The 19,525-nt window shown below is 39.8% G+C and overlaps 4 protein-coding genes across 4 annotated transcripts; 1 reads left to right on the forward strand and 3 right to left on the reverse strand.

Annotated features, from left to right (window-relative positions):
* Nucleotides 1-1,286: 1,286 nt before the first annotated feature.
* On the reverse strand, nt 1,287-4,291 carry MRS44_016036 (uncharacterized protein; the record flags this gene model as incomplete). The annotated part of the gene is made up of 6 exons (XM_065617851.1): nt 1,287-1,898; nt 3,023-3,147; nt 3,481-3,575; nt 3,719-3,834; nt 3,955-4,200; nt 4,256-4,291. 6 exons carry the CDS (start codon nt 4,289-4,291, stop codon nt 1,287-1,289), a joined length of 1,230 nt encoding a protein of 409 aa, XP_065473923.1.
* A 4,753-nt stretch (nt 4,292-9,044) lies between these two features.
* On the reverse strand, nt 9,045-10,244 carry MRS44_016037 (uncharacterized protein; the record flags this gene model as incomplete). Its single annotated transcript, XM_065617852.1, has 1 exon — nt 9,045-10,244. The coding sequence occupies one exon, from the start codon at nt 10,242-10,244 to the stop codon at nt 9,045-9,047; it is 1,200 nt and encodes a 399-aa protein (XP_065473924.1).
* Nucleotides 10,245-10,329: 85 nt separating this feature from the next.
* MRS44_016038 (uncharacterized protein) lies at nt 10,330-11,399 on the reverse strand (the record flags this gene model as incomplete). The annotated part of the gene is made up of 2 exons (XM_065617853.1): nt 10,330-10,824; nt 10,887-11,399. The coding sequence occupies 2 exons, from the start codon at nt 11,397-11,399 to the stop codon at nt 10,330-10,332; spliced, it is 1,008 nt and encodes a 335-aa protein (XP_065473925.1).
* A 1,081-nt stretch (nt 11,400-12,480) lies between these two features.
* Nucleotides 12,481-14,355, forward strand: MRS44_016039 (uncharacterized protein; the record flags this gene model as incomplete). The annotated part of the gene is made up of 3 exons (XM_065617854.1): nt 12,481-12,774; nt 12,838-12,948; nt 13,000-14,355. 3 exons carry the CDS (start codon nt 12,481-12,483, stop codon nt 14,353-14,355), a joined length of 1,761 nt encoding a protein of 586 aa, XP_065473926.1.
* Between the last annotated feature and the right edge of the window lie 5,170 nt (nt 14,356-19,525).

A 19,525-nucleotide genomic window follows, 5' to 3' on the forward strand; every position in this document is an offset into this window, starting at 1 on the left:
AGCATAATTAGCCCTTGGTCTAGGAAGATATTACGGATACCCCCTGCGGCGGTATTGCGGTGCCGAAGAGTTAAGAGCTTATTTGACCTAGCTGGAAGACCGCTGCTTAAGTGGATCAAGAAGGCTAGCAGCTCAAGTAGCTTCTCAATGCTTTGGCTATAAGAAGACATAGCCCTAGCTTCTAGGGTTATAGAAGAGCTACTAGAGCTTCTAAACTAGCGGGCCTTAAGAATAGGGTCTTCCTAGAGAAAAGAAAAAAGCCAGCTCTTAGTGCCTCCCCTAGCTACCTCATAGAGGCTATCTAAAAAAGAATACCCCACTAAATTATTAGTAGGGTTATCTTGGATAGAATCCCAAGGGATAGAAGGCACTAGGGCTGGCTGGCTATCCTCTAAGGTATAGCTCTCTTGCATAAGAAGCCCCTGGAAGAGAAGAAGCCAGGCTTCGTCTAGGGCAGCTTGTAGTATATGCTGTAGGCTAGGAAGGCTAAGCCGGTTGCCTCTATAGAGGATAGTCTCCCCTTCCCAGCTGATATAGCCGGGCTGGGCCGTATTAGCCTTGGCAGCTATTCCATAGCTACGCAGCCGAAGGATAAACTGCATAGGGGTTATATCAGCCCCAGCCGGGCTATTTAGCATATACCTAGTTACGAGCTCTTACACGAGCTCAAAATAACCAGGGCTTGCCTCTTGAGCTTCTAGAAGAGAGCTTCTAAGCTCGGCATACTACTAGATAGCCTTATCTCTCTTTCTAGCTGCTTCCCGCAAGATAAGCAGCCTAGAAATAGATACCAAGGCAGAGAGAAAAGGGGTAAAGGTCTCAAAGCCTAGCTAAGAGCTATCAAGGGATATACTAAGCATAGTAAGAAAGGAGACTATAACGCTATCAAATTCACTATCCTTAGTCTGATGATCTAGGATCGAGATGAAAAGCGCCAAGGTCCTTTCTTTTACCCCCTTATAAAGCTCTATAACCTTATGGCTAGAGAAGTTGCCTTTAGCTAAGAGCCAGGCCTCTTCTAAGTCATTAAGGTTATCAGATAGAGCCTCATAGCTAGCTAGCTGCTACTAGCTTGCTTTGAAAGGTGGCCTCTCTGCGGGCTCTAGGTTAAGGCAGCGGAAGGTATAGACTAGAAGCTGCTTTGCCACTATGGCATAGCGGTCTTGCGTAGCCTTCTTATACCTATAGCTAAAGGGCTTCTTTGCTGGCTGCGAGGCATCTTGCCGGTTAACCTCAAAGAGAGCATTTAGAGGAATCTCATTAGAAGCTATAAGGCCTATAGCTTCTTAAATAAGCTCCTCAAAAGCCCACAAGAGGAAAAAGTAATCTAGCTCAGAGGTCTCTTCTAGAGACTCTTTAGTTAGGGTAAGGTCAAGAGAAAGTAGCTCTCTTAGGAAGTCCTTTTCCCCACTAAAGTCAGCTAGGTGCCTTGCTGATCCTAGCCTTCGAAGCCAAGGGTTAGGAGCAGTAAAGTCATTTAGCTGCTCTATAGCCCTGGCCTCCTTGCTTCTAATAGCTAGGGCTTGGGCCTCAAAGGCAGCCTTGGCTTCTAGAAGAGAGAGAGCTTTAGAGCTGTCACTTTCTAGCAAGACCTCAAAGTATTCACTGCGAGGCCCTTGCTTGAAGAGTTGCTGATAGGCTACGCCGGCTCGCCAATAGCTTTCAGTAGCTATAGAAGGCTGCGAGGCTGCTGCCTTAGAAGGCCGGCCCTTTTGACCCTTCTGTTTGACCTTGTGAAAGACCCGTAAGTGCTCTCTAATTCGGCGTAGCTGGGAGCCAATATAGAAGCAGCTAGGCTCAAAGGTACAGCGGAAGCCCTGTTGCATAGGCTCTCTAAGTTGTGAGATAGGAGGGCCTAGAGGAATAGGCTTAGGTAGTCTTATAAGGTCCTTCTGGCCCTGAAGAAGATTAAGCTTAGTAGCCTGCTCTAGGGTAGGCTTAATCTCTTGGAGGGAAAGCTAATGAGGCTATTGGCGGAGGTGTTATTGAATTTGGTTAAAAAGAACTACGGTTTTATAAGTCTTGCAAATTAGAAGGGAAAAAGCCGGGATATAAGTAAAATAATCTATAATTATAAGACTTATAGATAACTAAGATATAAATAGATAAGGCTTTTAGATAATAAAGATAGAAATAAAGATAAAAATTAGAAGTAAATAGCTAGGAAGAATTAAAGTCTTTATAAAGAGGTAAAAAAAAGAAAGAATATAGAGGTTAAAGCTTATTAGCTAAGGAATTGCCTTAATTATAGCTAGCGAGGTAGTTAGTGTGGCTAGATAGCTAAGTTGTGGCGGTGGTTAGGAAATTTTAGCGTAGCGCTAATTGCACTGACCACCCCATCAAAATTCCTCTTTTTTATCTTTAAATAATTCTAAAAAAAATTAAGAAGTAAGATATAAGAAAAAGAACTTTATTTCTAAAATCCTTATAGCTTAAAGTTATATATATCTCTTTTATAGAGCCTTAACCCTATAGGAACCCTCTTTTCTAGAAAACGTCGGCTGGTCGAGAAAAAAAACGTCGGCTGCCCCATGGTCTGCTAGCGTAAAAAATTTCCCCCATATAAAAAAAACGTCGGTAGCTCAGCCGACGTTTTTAATAGATGATAGGGCCAGAGCAGCTCATTTGCAATTGTCAACGAGGTCCAAGGTGACCCTCCAAACGGTCTTCCGCACTCAACTGCGACGGCATTCCTTCCTGCGTCTGCTACGTCTCAACTGTAGCAAAATCTCGGGAGCTTTATTATTAGCAAAAAACTAAGGCTTTTGGGTTTGCATCATTCGCGACAGGTCTATCTCACAAGTTCACACCGGCGTGAGCGCTTTCGTGGATGGCCTCGCAGCGATCTGGACGAGTTCGATGTCACTCCGGTTGCTCTTCCTATCATCGTTCCATGCGTCATCTGCAAAGTCTGGCGAATCCGGCGATCCACAGGTTTCTTGCCCACCTACAACTCCCGCCCCGGTGTATAGCCCATCATTAATTTCCCAGAAGCCACTCTCCCCCTGATGCGCGGAGGTACCGATTCGGATGGCTTTTTTGACTGATCGTAGCTAGATGTTCCGAAGTTAGGGCGGAAGTAGGGCCGCAGGGAGGGGAGGCAGGCGACAACCAGGCCGATGTATGCATCCAGGGCACCCCAGAGTTCTATAGCGCGTTAGTATATCATATACATTAGTCAAGGATGTGGACGAGAAATGGCTGGATACTTGCCAAGTAACGTCATGGACCGGAATTCGCCGACATGACTCAGCTGAATCATGAAGAAGCGCGTGAACGAGAACGCAATGTCAATTAGACCGAGAAGGAAGATGCTGCAGACGCTGATCTTCAGACGCCAGGGCATCTGCAGGTTGTGGAGGATTGAAAATGGCAGGACAAACACTGAGTCAAATAGATGTGAGCCAATTGAGCATGAAAAGTTGCAAATATCGAAGGCAAAGACATGACAAGTGCCCAACTTGAGAAGATGGAACTTACGCATGATGCTCCCTAAAATGTGCAACACCCAGGCGATCCGGAACCCGGTGGCTATCACAGCCGGGTCGCACAGATGCTCTGGTTCTGTGACGGACCTTGGGAATAGGGGTCAGTTGTGAAGGGGATTGGAAGGGAACAAGTCATTGCTTGCCAGTTTCTCTCGACTGGAAAGCAGAGGAATAGCTGCAGTGAGATGGTCACCACGTATGCTAGAGAGCAGTACGCAATGGTTACCCACAGCAGTATCCTTCGCTTCTTCATAAAGCAGGGGAAAAGCTGCAGGTAGATAGACAACAAAGAAGCCTTGCAGAGGTAAAACGTGGTGTAGTATGGGATCATGCCTCCCCACATGATCTGGAACAAACCATCAGCGCTTTCTGGTGCACAAAGGGGTTTTTTTTTTCTTTTTGGGGGGAGTGTGTATGAATGTTCGCACTTTGGTTGACGTCTAGGCAAAGGGGTAGATGGTCTTACCCTCAACAAGAGTTCATACGTTTGCGCGTCGACTTTTAAGTTTGTTAGGAACCAGTCATTCTCGGGCTTCAGAACGCCCTTGACAACCAACACGATGTCAAACGAGGCTCCCGTGCAAGCACAGAGCCAGGCCGCAATCACGAGGAAATCGCTCATGATCAGCCTCCGCTTCTGGATCTTGAGGCGCAGGTAGGTGCGGGCGGCGATGGCAAAGGCGGCGACGCCGATAAGAATGAAGATTACGGCCTTGATGGTTGAGTCACTGATGTGTGATATTGGAGGCCTTCAACAAGGAACATACCAAGACGACCGAACCTGGCGGCCCTAGTAGAGGCATGGCAACCGGGGAAGACCTTGTGAGTTGGTGTTGTATCTATCACTCGGTTCCTGAAAGTCGACGATGAGAATGGGTCGTATTCCCTCGCCTTTCCCTGATGGGAGAAAAGCTGTTCTTAAATTGGGTAAGGGGATAGTAGTGCGGGGACCGTGCGCAGCCCGAAGAGTCTTTGAAAGGTGGCTGCGAATCTGCAAACCTAGACCAGGGGATAAACGAGCAGAGTTTCCTGGAAGAAACCCTATCGGTTCAACTGTCGGTTCATCTTGTGGTCCACTAAGCTTTTGTGGCTTTCCAATGTCAGCCACATTAGAGCACAGAGTATCTCTGTGTAGAGCGATCATGAGTCGTCAAATCAGCGAGACACACACATATGAAGAGTCAGGGGTATAGACTTATCTCAAACTCATTAACTGCAAATAGGAGCAGTGGCGGTACGTAAAACGTGAAATTGCTACAGTGCCGAGATACAGACGGATAAAGCCGATTGTCGGCCAGCATTCATTGAAAGCGCTCGCACAGTCCTCGCCTCCCACAGCGGTACCATTGGTAACCCTCGAACCCCTTGGAATTTTGGCGTTGCGCCAAAGCTCGGAAGCACGCGTTGGCGGCCAAGATGACATGTCAGTCCCCCGCGCACGGAAGAAGCCGAGATCACTAATAGAGATAGTGCGAAGGGCTAACTCGTCGAGCCCTAGATCTCAGAAGACACAGTGTGTTGGAATCAGGGATGCGAGCCATTCAATTGAATCAACCGAATCGCTCAGTTGCGTTGAGTTGACCTGATCAACCATAATGTCCGGTGCAGTTGATCAATTGCGAGTCAAATTGAGTTGAATATCCACTGGTTGAAGTCGTTGACCTCCAGGCCAAGCTATTTCCACCCTGGCTCTTCCATCTCCTTGTCTTCACATCCCATCGATACCCACGATGTTTCTTCCGCCCCAGTATCACTACTCTCCTCGACAGGAAGAAACAACTCGTCCAGGTCATCGATCACCCCAGCCCGAAACCACGATCGCAACACTTCGCACATCCCTATCTCCTGAGTGCGTGAAGCCCTCCATTCCGGTCACGATGGGGGGTTGTAGCCAATTAAAATGCGTCAAATTAACGGTACATAATTCTTCCGCTAAATTAGGTGGTGATAGAAGTTCCAACAATGCCAGCTTTTATAAATTGGTACATCCCAAAATACGGCATCCCCAAGTGGTCTGACTACATACCTTTGGCCTCCTCTTCCTCTTCCTCTTGGTGTTGTTAATAAGTGAAAGAAGAAATGAAACAAGTGAAGGAACAGCTAAACACGATAGCCGACAGCATCTCCAGCAGTGCTCAGACGAGCCCATAGCCATCGGCGGACATAGCCCGCACCCCGCCTCCGAGCCAGCTAAGCAATATCCGCACACTATTTGTCGGAAAGTAACCACTATGCCAAAAAGCATGGCGCGCCACTCTAGTTAGTGGTGCTTCCCTTATTGCCTACTATGCTGCCAATTCAACACTATTATCCATACATATAACCCCATCTTTATTCACAGATACCTTATTCTATATTATTAATACCTCGCGGGTTAGCGAAAAAGATAGAGGCAAGGCATAAGTTAAAGAAGGTTATTTAGTAATTAAAGAAAAGGTATGGGCTAGGGAAGGCTAATAGAGCTAGCGGTATATAGCTATAATAAAAGACGCGAGGAATATAGACCGTATTAAGGTAATATATTAAAACGAAGTAGAGATATAACTTATTAAAAAAGCAGCGAAGAAGATAATAGTTAAGGGTGCTAAAGTACTTAGAGACTAGCTATACTTAGTTAAGGTTAATAGCATAAATAAGATTATAGTATTAGATTTATTAAGTAATATATTATTAAGTATAATAAAGGCATTAAAAAGAAAAATAAGGTAATAATTACTAAGATAAATTAGCTTAGTATTAAGGTAAATAAAAAGATATATAACTTAATAGTAATTTTATGACGGTTATATATATTCCTAAGGGATAAACTAGTCGTACTAGGTTTATATTAGTAGGGGATTAGGCGCGTTATCTTAAATAGGGTATAAGTCACGTCTAGTAATATACTTAAGGGTATTAAGTATAACTAAGTTATATTAATAGCTAAGGTAGCTATTATATAAGAAAGTATAATAAGTATATTTTATATACTTAGGGGTTTTCTTATAATTACTTATTCTAAGGGGTTAATTAAAGTAATTATATAAGTAATTATAGGTAATTATAAAGTAATTACTATAATTATTTAGCTCTTAGGGGTAATTATGCCTTGATTAGTAGGTAATAGTGGGTCTTCCCTTGGTTATGTGATGAGTGTTTTATTAGGTCGTGATATTAATACTAATATCTTTAAGTAGCGCTAAGGCTTAGCTTAGTATTATAACTATTAAGAGATTAGCTATAAAGCTTTTATATATAATAAGGCATAAAAATATATTAAATATATAGGGATAAGCTATTAATCTTTAAATCTTATAACTTAATATATAAAAAAGAGATATAATATAGCTAAGTATAATAAATAATAAGGACTTATATAATTATATAATATTAATAATAGCTAAGTTATATATATTAAATATTAATAAGATATTAATTATCATAACCTAATAAAACACTCGTCACGTAACTAATAGGGGATCCACTATTACCTACTAATTAAGACGCGGTCACCCCTAGGAGCCAAATAATCATAGTAATCACTTCGTAATTACCTATAATTACTTATATAATCACTCTAATTAACCTCTTAGAATAAGTAATCATAGTAAAATCCCTAAAGTATATAGAATATACTTATTGCACTTTCTTATATAGGAGCTACCTTAGCTATTAATATAACTTAGTTATACTTAATACCCTTAAGCATATTACTAGATGTGACTTATACCCTGTTTGAGATAACGCGCCTAATCCCCTGCTAATATAAACCTAGCATGACTGGTTTATCCCTTGGGAATATATATAATTATCATATTAATAATATAACTTATTTATTTTAAGAATTAAATAAAATTTATAATATTAAAGAGATATAAGATATAATAATTAATTTAAGGTATAATTTAGATATATAATAATTTAGAGATTAAGTAAATACTTATTTCTTTAATTAACCTAACTAGGGCGATACTTAAATAGCCTAACTAAGAAGTCTTAGTAATATTAATATATATAATAAGAAAAAATAAAAATATTTTATATATTACTATAAGATAATTATATATAATAATTATAAGTTTTTAAAATAATATAAGGAAAAACAATAGATATTATCTTAGCTAGTAACTTTAATTACTATAATTAGCTCTAAGGAGGTAATAAAGTAATAAGTATTTATATATTATTTCTTAGAAGTCTTTAATATTTAGCTTTTTATTATACTTAATAAATTTAATAATAATACTTAATAATATCTTTTATATATTATTAAGATATAAAATATATTCTTAATATATAATTATACCTTATTATTATTTTACTTAGTTTATATACTTAATAATAAGTTTTTTAAATTCTTTAATAATAAATTATATAATAATTTATTATTTTTATTTTTTTATATAATAATATAATATAATTTATTTATTATATCTTTACTAATATATATTACTAAAAGTATCTTTTTTTATAAGCTATAAGAATTAATATATATAATAAGTATATATATTAAATATATATATATATTACTTTTCTTATACCTATAAAATAAAAGCTATAATAAAAATATTATTAATTATTTTATTAATTAAAGCTATTTATTATATTTTTCCTTAGATATCTTAATTATTACTTAATAAGTCCTTATATTATAATTAAGCTTATTATAGATATTATAATATTAAATACTTAATTATATTAACTTTTCTTAATTATTACTTATTAATAATTTTATTAGTATTTATATATTAATATATATTTAATTAATTCCTTATTATTCTTCCTCTATTATTATTACCTCTTTTTTCTATAAATAAATCTCTTTTACTCTTTAGCGCTAACTTAATATCTTATTTACTTCTTTAAGGTCTTTAATCTAAGCCTTAACTAAGGGTATCTTATATATAATTATTTTTATTCCCTTAGAAAAAAATTTTATAGCTTTTAAAATTAATTCTAAGGAGTTATTTTAATATATTATAACTTATCTCTTAAGGTAATTTAAAAGGTATATACCTTATAGCTAAATACTTATAAATATAAGAGTTCTAATTTTAATATATTCTTAAAGTATTATTAAGAGTAAAAGATCTTATTAAATAATTCTTTTTTTAAATTAAAAGTATATAATTAAGCATAGAACGGCGAGTTGGATTCGCCTGTGATTGCCGCTCCTAAGGCTTTAGCAGCTGGCCTTCAAAAGGTGGACTGGAGGATTGTGGGTGGTGGACCATCCCCCAAACTCAGTTGTAGTTTTAACGGCGTCGACTGCGCGTTCTGGATCTGTGATGGAGTGCTCAGGGTGAAAGAGGTGAACGCCAATGTCGTCTGTGTGGGAACACCGCAGTTTATCGACCTCGAGGTTGCCTATATCTGACGTGTTTGATTGAGGAGATAGATGGGTGAGTCCGTTGGTGTTGGAGATTTAGCCTCGTGGCCAGGTTGACTGGGCGGTAATAACAACGGTTGACCTTTGATTTGGGATCCCCATCCAAATATTTGAACGCGCCATTCGGTATTAGGATTATTGTGGTTGGCTAGCTTAGCCTATAGCTTGAGGGTACAAGAGGGTTAAGACTAAGTGTCGATGGGTACGGTACTATCGCCTTGGAGGCTATTCAGGGTAGATTCACTAGCCAACTGTCCATCTGTGAGCTCGAGTGTCAGTTCATTACACGTCACAAGAGATCTCAAGCACCTAAGGCTTACTGATATATCCCAATGAATATCCGACAACTCGTTCATCAAAAACCCATCAACCCCACCAAATCCTCCATGTTCCGCCTCTGTCTCGATACCCGAAGCCGACATGTCGGGGCCGGCCAGCTCCCTTAGTATTCTCTCACAAGACCTCAGCGCAGAGACGCTCCGTTCCTGCATAAACACATCCCGAGCCACAGCCGACGCAGGTGCCTCAGTGTGCGCCAACATTATGACTGCGAAAAGATGGTCCTTGACGTTCGTCTGGCCTGCGTAAATGCGCCGCTCTGTCCACTCGACGCCATAACGGAGCAGCATCTGCAGCTCGAGGTCCCGGGCGATGCCGCCCGTTCCGGCGGGAGCCGATGGGTTGAGTGTCTCTTCCGACAAGGCTGAAGCGGTGATCATGAGGCATTGCACGTGCATCGAGTGGACAGGCCCTGAGCCGCAAAGAAGGAGGCGGACGTAGTCGTGGCATTGACCCGGTACCTTGGCGGTTGTAAATAGGGATGACAAGGGAGACTCCTGGACAGCCGGAGACGAATGGTTCAGCGCAAAATACGATACTTGCAGGGCGGTATCAATGCATATTCTGCGGGACAGAGAGCAAGGAGGGTGCGATACGTCGAGAGAGGCGAATGGGAGATGGAGGACCAGGAAATATCGCAGAAGCACCATTTCGCAGAAGCGTTTCTGGAACAGAGACGCCCCGTCGGCCCGGCTCAAGCAAGTCTGCAGCTCAAGGTGCGCTGCTGCGAGATCCGAACTGAGCCGGGAGGTATCCTTGTGGTCGAGATTGTCACCAATGCCGTTGGCAACTCGGGCGATTTTGAGCCGTAAGTTGAATGATTGACCAAGAGCAATCTGCAGAGATGCATCGGTGTACACATCCACCGGAAGCGGAGATGTATGCTCGACATCTTCGAGCTGGTCGTCGTTGTAGTTGGACGGGAGTCTGCAGCTAAACTCGTCAAGAGCAATCATCGGCGGAGCCCCTGCCTCAAGGCTCGACTGAAGCACGAGTTCAAGAATCGTCGTCCAGAGCCGACGTCTCATTTCCTTCTCGAGGGTAGACATCTTTGGTAGCTTCGTCGGATCAACATGGAGACCCATGCATACTGCCGTGTGTAACAGCGAGCCTGTAGATATCCACACCACCTCATCACATAGTCCCGTTGCCAGGCGCGCCAGGTGCAGCAGGCACATCATCTGCAGGCCGAACAAGGTCATGTTGGATTTCTCGGCGGCGGGAGTGAGCCAGGCGAGCGCGTTGTAGATCCACTGGGTGCACTGGGCGCGGAGAGAATGAATCATCGTGGAAGCAGGCGCCTATGGCCATGCACAGCCCTAGTTGTGTTAGATATGCAGGACCTGCTGCGTTGGGGCCGTCGAGCCAGATCCTCTCGTAACGTTTCTTGAAGGATGGGACATGGAGGATGCGATAGATGGCCTCGAATGTTCGCAAGTACGCATCTACGAGCTGGTCGGCCAGGTGTTTGGCTGGTAAACTCGAAGTAGGCTCGCCATGTAGGACCGTGCTATTTGGCATTCGCTGTGCCTTGATGACCCTTGCGAGTGTTTTGCATTCTTGGATAATGTCCCAGCAGGTTGAGCGGTTTCGAAATTCGGCATCAAGGAAATGCACCGAGAATGGGATCTGGTCAGGTTGTAGTCAGGTGTTCGGTCAGTTACGACTAATTGTCTAGTTCTAGGACGTACCAGGGCTGAAGCATTCATCCAGTGACTTTGCCCAATGTACCTATTCTTGGACACGATGCCCCGAATTGGAACCGCCGACTTGCGTAATGACAAGATCCAAGAGCTATGGCCTGGGGTGGATGGCCGAGTGTTAAGGTGCGCCTCCTGAGTTGCTCCCTCAGTTCTCGACTCGACACTTTGCACGACATCTCCAGCGCTCCGGCCCTGCGTGGGCAAGCTGTTCAAGACAAAGATGCTTCCAAACTCGGAAGACTGCCACACGCCCGGTGTCGAGGCGGTTGCGTCAGATGCATCAATGCTGTTTCCCGTTTCTGTGACGGTCACGGGCTGCCCTGTGTTTGTCTCTGGGTCGATTGGCTGCCCCGTCACATATCGGCAGACCTCATCGCTCTTGGAACGACGGCAGTTGCTGCAGGGGTGGGTTCGGTCGCAGCGGACTTTGCGGTGCCGGCAGGGCTCGCATGCGAGGGCCTTTCGCTTCCGGTTTCGGCCCTGAGGAGCCGTGGATTCCATTGTGGGTGCAGAATTGTTTGATCTGAAAGACGGGCTTAAGGAAATTGGGCGCACTGGCATCGAGGGGAAGAAGAATGCTGGCTTGGCTGACCCCGATTCAGCCGGAGGAAGCAAGCAGTCTCGGGGTTGTGGCAGTCTAACCAATCACCTCGTACTATTCCTCGGAGTGGGGACAGTGGGATCACGGACATCGGACATCGGACATCGGAGTTCACCCTTGTTTCAACCACCAAGTTGGCGATGGGTCAAGAGCGTGGAGATGTCGTTTTATGCTTAGGTTTTAATAGCACAATAGCAGGGCTGCAATAGCTATGGGTTGATGATGTGATCTTCTCACAGGTGGCGGCAGGCAAGACACGAGAGAGCTGGGACGAAAGAGGTGCGAATGTGCTGGAATTGGCCACTGGTGGCTTCAATGTTCTTTGGTCCATACATGTTAGAGTAACATATTGCCTCTTGCTGTAAAAGTCCGTGAGGCAGCCCCGTGTTCACCAGAAAACATCTCATCTCCCAGGTTCGATCAACTCAAAGGCCTCAGAACCAACGTTGGATTGTATAAATATCTCCAAGGCTTAAGCCCGGGTAGACTTCACTATGCATCCGGTGTGAGCTTGCCTCCCAATCCACTGGTGACACGGTGGAAGCTCCCGGCTGGCATGAGTAGCTTATGTTGTCAGTGGATTTCTTTGAAGTGCCATGCTTCACGTGTCAACCAGCGCTTGAAAGCAAATCTTGAGCGAATAGTGACAGACTTACTCCGATTGGACAAAATAAACACGATTCGACATCTCATCTTCCCCCTGGCTCCGAATTTCTCGGGGTTACGGAGCAGGGCCAGCACGGCTCGGACTTCTAAGATGAGGATCTTAACTCGCGCTTCGGGTTGATTGTCGCGACGCGAGCCATTGTGGTCCATTTTCCAATCATCGAACGGGTTTAGAATCCACTTTGGCATAGAAAAAGCGCCAGGTTGAATAACCGGATCCTTTCCAGCATCACCTTTCGCCGAGCAGACTTGACATTAGATCTCGTTTGTTTCTTTCCTCTTTTCACCTTCTGTGAAGCTTTTCTTGAATCCAAGATGTGGGCTGGAAAAGCAGGTGAACCCCTGACCGAGGCCACCGGCGACGCTGCTGCGATACAGATGCAGGACGACCCAAGTGACAGTCAGACAGTCCAAGGGTCCTGGAGTGACGGCCCTGGGCCTGGACAGCAAAAACGAGAAAAAACGCCTGGAAATAATGGCAACAGCAGCACTTCAACAGACGGGGCCGAGTCTTGTCAAGCAGCAGAAGACACAGTCGAATATCCTACTGGGATACGCTTCTTTCTCATCATTGTCGGCCTGTGCCTGAGTATTTTTATCATGGGACTGGTAAGAAACATGATGATGGGGTGTGGGTTTCGGCACGTTGAATACTAAAAGCCGCTGCTCCAGGATAACGCCATCATTGCCACTGCAATCCCCAAGATCACGGATGACTTTTCTAGCCTTGGGGAAATAGGATGGTACGGAAGCGGCAAGTACCCGGTTGATTCTCCCCTCTGCGTGAGAAGCTAATACCCCGTAGCATACTTCTTAACCACGGCCTCCCTGCAGCTTCTCTTCGGGAAGATGTACGGAATCTTCTCCATCAAGCTGGTCTACCTCTTCGCCATCTTCCTCTTCGAAGTCGGCAGTCTGATCTGCGGCGTGGCCCCAAACTCGATCGCCCTGATTCTCGGCCGGGCCGTTGCCGGTATGGGGTCCGCTGGTATCTTCTCCGGCAGCCTCATCATCATGTCGCACTCAACACCCCTACGAACCAGACCGATATACACAGGCATAGCCGGCTCGATGTTTGGAATCTCGTCCGTGGCGGGACCGCTGCTTGGCGGCCTCTTCACCGACAAGGTGACCTGGCGCTGGTGCTTCTACATCAACCTCCCGATTGGAGCCATCACAGTCTTTGCCATTGTGTTTTTCTTTCACGATACACCGCGCACCAAGACTCTTGCCAGCCTCGGCGGGTGGCGCGAGAAATTCTGGTACTTTGATCCTCTCGGGACGCTGTTTTTCATGCCCATGGTCATCTGCTTGCTTCTCGCGCTGCAGTGGGCCGGCAAGACATACCCTTGGAATGACGGTCGCATCATCGTACTGCTAGTCATGTTCGGCGTATTACTTGGCGTCTTTATCGCCACTCAAATCTGGATGGGCGATCTGGCGACAGTACCACCACGTCTTTTCAGGATCAGCCGAACTGTCTGGTCATCGTGCTTGTTCGCCCTCTGTGTCGGAGCCGCATTCTTTCCTCTGATCTATTTCATCCCCTTCTGGTTCCAAGCCGTCAAGGGCACGTCTGCTGTCGAGTCAGGGATCCGAAATTTGCCCATGCTTCTTGGATCCATGACATTTTCTCTCATCGCGGGATTCCTGGTCACGGTTATCGGCTACTCGGCCCCCTTCATGATCGTGGGGGCGATCCTCACGTCCATAGGCGCTGGGCTCATCACGACGTGGACTCCAGGGTCGCCCAGCTCAGAATGGATAGGCTATCAGGCCATTATTGGCGCGGGAGTAGGCTGTTCTCTGCAGCAGGCTCTGCTGGTGATTCAGACGGTGTTGTCGATTCAGGACATACCTATTGGAGCATCTCTTATCACGTTCCTGCTCAACTTGGGGGGTGCAGTCTTTATAGCTGTGGGCGAGAATCTCTTCTCCAATAAGCTCGTGGAAGACCTTGCAGCCAAAGTACCGGGACTGGACCCCGAGATCGTGGTGGCTGCCGGTGCCACTGGATTCCGCAAGGTCGTTGCTTCCGATATGATCCCTGGTATTGTGTCGGCCTATAACGAAGCACTAGTCAGGACATTTCAGATGTGCACAGGTCTCAGTGCTGCTATGATACTTGGTTGTCTAGGTCTGGAATGGATTAGTGTCAAGGGGAAACAAATAGAGACGCTGGCAGCCTAGGGCTTGCCAGAGCCAAGGAAAGGCCCTGCCCATTTATGGGCCTCCTTTTCTATAGAAAAGTGTATCCAGAGCTAATAGATATATCTCCTCTCTTGCTTTGTACCTTGATACCTACGGCCGATGACAGTTAGTTGATCCACCTCAACGCACACCTAAAATCAAACACCCGTTATTAGGCCCACCAAGGTTGAATGTCTGGTATCAAGATCTAGGAGACGGAAGGTAGCAGAGCGGTAGGAATCGGCGATTTTGAAAGCTGCTTGCCAAGCTCTTAGGCATTCATCTCAGTGAATTATGGTGCCATGCCAAGGCCCTCCCTACCGACACCCTGGTTGCGGGTGGACAGTCTCGGCGGGCGAGATGATTTCACCAGTTTGTTCCAGGCCGCCGGACCAATTGAGGGGATGAATGACCACAGAATTGTATGCGGATGGGTTCAAGGTACGTAGCATCTCGCCTTCGAGACACCTGGTTGACAACTTTCTCTTTGAAGCCTGGCAAGGTTAGTCAGAACTTAATAGATCTCATCAAGTCTTTCCTGGGGGCCAGGGTGGACTTCGTCTAGTGGTCTAGCGATAAATAGGAACTCCATCTGCTAGATAGTTTTCGCTACCCATGATATGTACGGTCGTGAAGGCTGCTTTCTAGCTTTCCAAGAGCAATCGCCCTCGATCTTGACGTCGAAATCACCTCAGTCCTCAGGTAATCGCAAAGCGTAACTTATAGCCGAGGTGGATGCGCTCCATGATCATTCCCCGAGTGGACTGTCGCTTAGGGTAAGCATCACGATGTTAGTTCGTCAAAGCACCGAACAACCGTTTGTCATTGCCTACAGAGTAGAGGGTCCATAAAAACGTGGGTCAACCCGCCAAAGTCGGCTTCCTGCGTATCGATCGCTGGTATATGTTGGACTGGGTCGCTGACTGGGTCGCTGGGCCAGCACCGTCTCCATAGTGGGCCAAGTTGGGCCAACTCCGGCTGGAAGATCCGAGAAAACCCCATAGATCTTGACGTGGTGCAGGATTTTCTTTGACGGCCCAGTTTTGCGATTGCGGCGTTTTTGGTTCGTCTGGTGGAGATGGAGTTCCTCGGCCTCGTGTTTTTGCACACTGCGATATGGGTCGGATGGGTCGCCTTGACGTCAACGATTTGGACTTGATCAGCAATCAGATGAGGGGGGCTCGGCAGATGGCACGAAAAATTCATAGTCAGGCGGGCGTCAAATGGCCCATATGACCACGGTGGTTATTTCCTCGTCATCATAGCTATAACCTGGGTACGGGTCGTGACTTAAGATTACTTAATGGTCGAGGAGGAGCCTACTAATTGGTTCTAAATAAGTCCTATAAATAGCTTCTAAATTGACTTCGCCCTGCGCGTTGATATGAAAAACGCTAGAAGTGGCACGGAGGTATTATAATAGCACCTTAGTAAAATATATAAAATAAGAAAAAATAACTTTAGTAAGATAGAGTAATTATTAGATTAGGCCCTATATAATAGCTCTAAGGGTAGTAATATGCCTTTAATAGCGGGCTAGGTAATCTCTAAATAATTAGCTAATTAGGCCTAATTAAGAAGGCTATATTATAGCCTAAAAAAGAAAAAAGGGATTCTTATAAAAATAATAATATAAGTAATATATATAGGTTTAAAAATAAGCTTAATTTATAAATAATTAAAAGTCTTTTATATTAATTAATTATTATTAATTAAAGTATTAAGCTAAACAATATTTATTAATTATTCCTTAAGTAATAAAAATAAATATAATTATAATATTAGCCTTTAATAATAATTAAGTTACTTAACTTAATATCCTTAAAGTAAAAATAAAAAACTAAGATCTATAAGTCTATATTAATCCTTTAGTTAAAGATAAGCCTAGACTTTTATTAAACCCTCTTATAAAGCTAAATATATAAATTATAAAAAAAAAAGGCTTAAAAATTAAAGTAATAATTACTAAGGGAACCCTATTAATATAAGACTTAAGTAATACCCTCTAAGAAAAAAATCTTTTATTTAAGACTAATATAAAAAATAACTAAAAGGCTAATAATATCTTAGACCTCTTAGTAATTAATCTTTAAACTTATAATTCTTTATAAATCTATTATAAATATCTCTTATCTAAGTATAAAAACTTTAAGAAAAAAAAAATAAGGGTTTAAAAATAAATTCTTAAGATAATTAATAAGCCTTTTATTTATTAGTATTACTTAATATATATAATAAATATATATTATATATAAGTATATATTATACTTTTTCCTTTTATACTTAACTTTTTATTTAATTAATTAATTCTTTAATTATTAAATATATTAGATATAAATACTAAGGCTAAAACTCTTTTTACTTATTAAATACTTTAAAATAACTTAAAACTAAGTATTTAATATATTATAAACCTCTATAAGATCTCTAAGTATAGGCTATATTATTAATAAAATAATATTTAATTATAATATATAATTAATTAATATATATTAAGCTTTAAATTTTATTAAGTAATACCTAGACCTTAAGATATACTCTTTTAGAAATATAATTACTAAAGAGCTAAGTATAAAGATCTAGCTATTATTTATAACTAGTTTATACTTATAATAAATATAATTATAAAATATAATATCTAATTAAATAATATTTATAAGATTAATAAGACTAATTTTATAATATATATAATTTAAAGTAAAATAATTATTATAAATATAAATAAATATAAAAAGCTAAAATTAATATAGCTTAAAAACTAAGAATAAATTATAATTATCTAAGTAATTAATATAAATAGCTAAATAATCTTATTATTTATTATTTATATAAGTTAAGATTATTTTATTAATTAATATTAAAAAAATAACCTCTTAAGTAATTAAGTTATTATAATAACTTAAAATAATTAAATTAATAATAAGACTAAGCTTAAGTAACTTAAATATTTTAATTAATATATAACTAAGTAATTAAATAATTATTATTATTTTTTAATTCTTAATAATTATAAAAATTATTATTATATTAACTTTAAGAGATATTATAAAAAAAATAAAATTATTAAGTTTTATATATTACCTTATTTATTTTAATTACTTAATATTATATATTTTAATATACTTAAAAATACTTATAATTAAAAAATAAAGCTTTTAATTAAATATTTTATAACTTATATTTTAAAAAACTAAGTTTTTTTTTTATTTTATATATTATATTTTAAGTTATTATAATAAAAGAAAATATTTAATTAATCTTTAATAAAACTAAGCTTATTTTTCTTAACCTAGAAAATATAATCTTAAAGCTTAATATATAGCTATAAACTTTAATATTACTTAAAGAGATAATTAAATTATTAACCCCTTAGGTCTTAAAGACCTTAAATATTAGACTTAAAGCTTAATTTTAATTAAATTACCTTAAGAAATAAATAAAAAGATATAAAAATAATTCCCTAGAATTAATTTTAGAAATTATATAATTTTCTTTTAAGGGAATAAAAATAATTATATATAAGGTTACCTTACTTAAGGCTAAGATTAAAAAACTTAAATAAGTAAATAAGATATTAAATTAACGCTAAAAGGCAAAAAGGACTTAATTATAAAAAAAGGGGTAATAATAATAAAAAAAGAAAAATAAGTAATTAATTAAATAAATATTAATATATAAGTAATAATTAAATTATTAAGAAATAATAATTAAAAAAAGTTAATATAACTAAGAGTTTAATATAATAATATTTATAATAAGCTTAGTTATAATATAAAAATATATTAAGTAATAATTAAGATATTTAAGAAAGAATATAATATATAATTTTAATTTATAAAATAATTTATAATATTTTTAATATAATTTTTATCTTAAGGATATAAAAAAAATATAATATATACTTATATATAATATATATTTATTATATATATTACTTAATAATATACTTATAAATTAAATAATATATTTATATAAAAGAATTTCTTTAATTAAAATAAATAATAAATAAAAAGCTTAAAAGTATATAAGAATTACTTAATAAAGCCTTATTAAAGCTATTTAATCTCTTATTAAGCTCTTAATAAATATATTATAAAATAATATAATATAATAAATAAGATAAAAGATATAAATATTAAAAAAGCTAAGGTCTATATATTAATAGTAAAGTAAACTATAAATAAGAGAGAATTATAAAGCTTCTTAATAAGGCCTTATTTATATTAAGTAAAAGTCTTTTTAAGAAGCTTTAGCATTACTCTGCCGTTACATAAGAGGATATCCCGGGTTATATAGTTATAGAAGAGTATAATAATATAAAACTCGGGGTACTAGATAAATATATAAGTAATATTATAAACTATAAGAAGCCTAGTAAGTGCTTCCTTAAATATAAGAATATTAATAGCATTTACTAAATTTTTTTTATTAAGGTCTTAACTAGCTTAGCATTTCTCCTGCCTTTTAAATAAGTCTATAATAATGCTATATTACTACTTCTTTAGATTTAACCTTTTTATATACTTTATTACCTAGATACTATAAAAGTCCCATAAGTACTTACAGGCTTAACTTAGGTTTATTATTACTAAATTAGGCTTTTTTATAAAGTTATAGTGCTTATAGTATTAAATTTCATAGTATAAGGTATCGCGAGCTTTTTTCCCTCTGTCTTTATAAGGGCCACGCGCCTCATTCTAAGTGCTTTTATTTATATAGCCTTTAGCACGCTTATTAGCCTAATTAGAGGGAGAGCTATCTAAAGCATTCTTCGAGGGGATAAAAGAGTTAAGCGAAGCGGGTCTTAAGAGCTTATTAGAAGGCTCTAATAATAAGGGAGCAAGCAAAGCTAATAATATATTTACTATTAATAAGCTTTTAGCTATATTAAAGGTATTTAATTTAAGAAAATTTCCTAGTTATATATTAAGATATTTAGGACTTATTAAGGGTATATAAAATATATAAAACCGACTAAAATATATAAAACCGGGAGAGTTATAGTTTTATATAAACCCGGGTCTAGGGACTATTTTAGTTTCATATGAAACAGAATAAAATAGCACGCGTGTCTATCTAGTACTGCACCATCCCTCCCGTTGACCAGTGTCTTGGTCACCTGCTTCTCCTTCATCAATTATCCCGTGAGACTGAAGTCTTAATGAGTAGC

Source organism: Fusarium solani, assembly GCF_023522795.1.
Source record: "Fusarium solani strain SB1 chromosome Unknown bctg00000012, whole genome shotgun sequence".
Lineage (NCBI taxonomy): Eukaryota > Fungi > Ascomycota > Sordariomycetes > Hypocreales > Nectriaceae > Fusarium > Fusarium solani.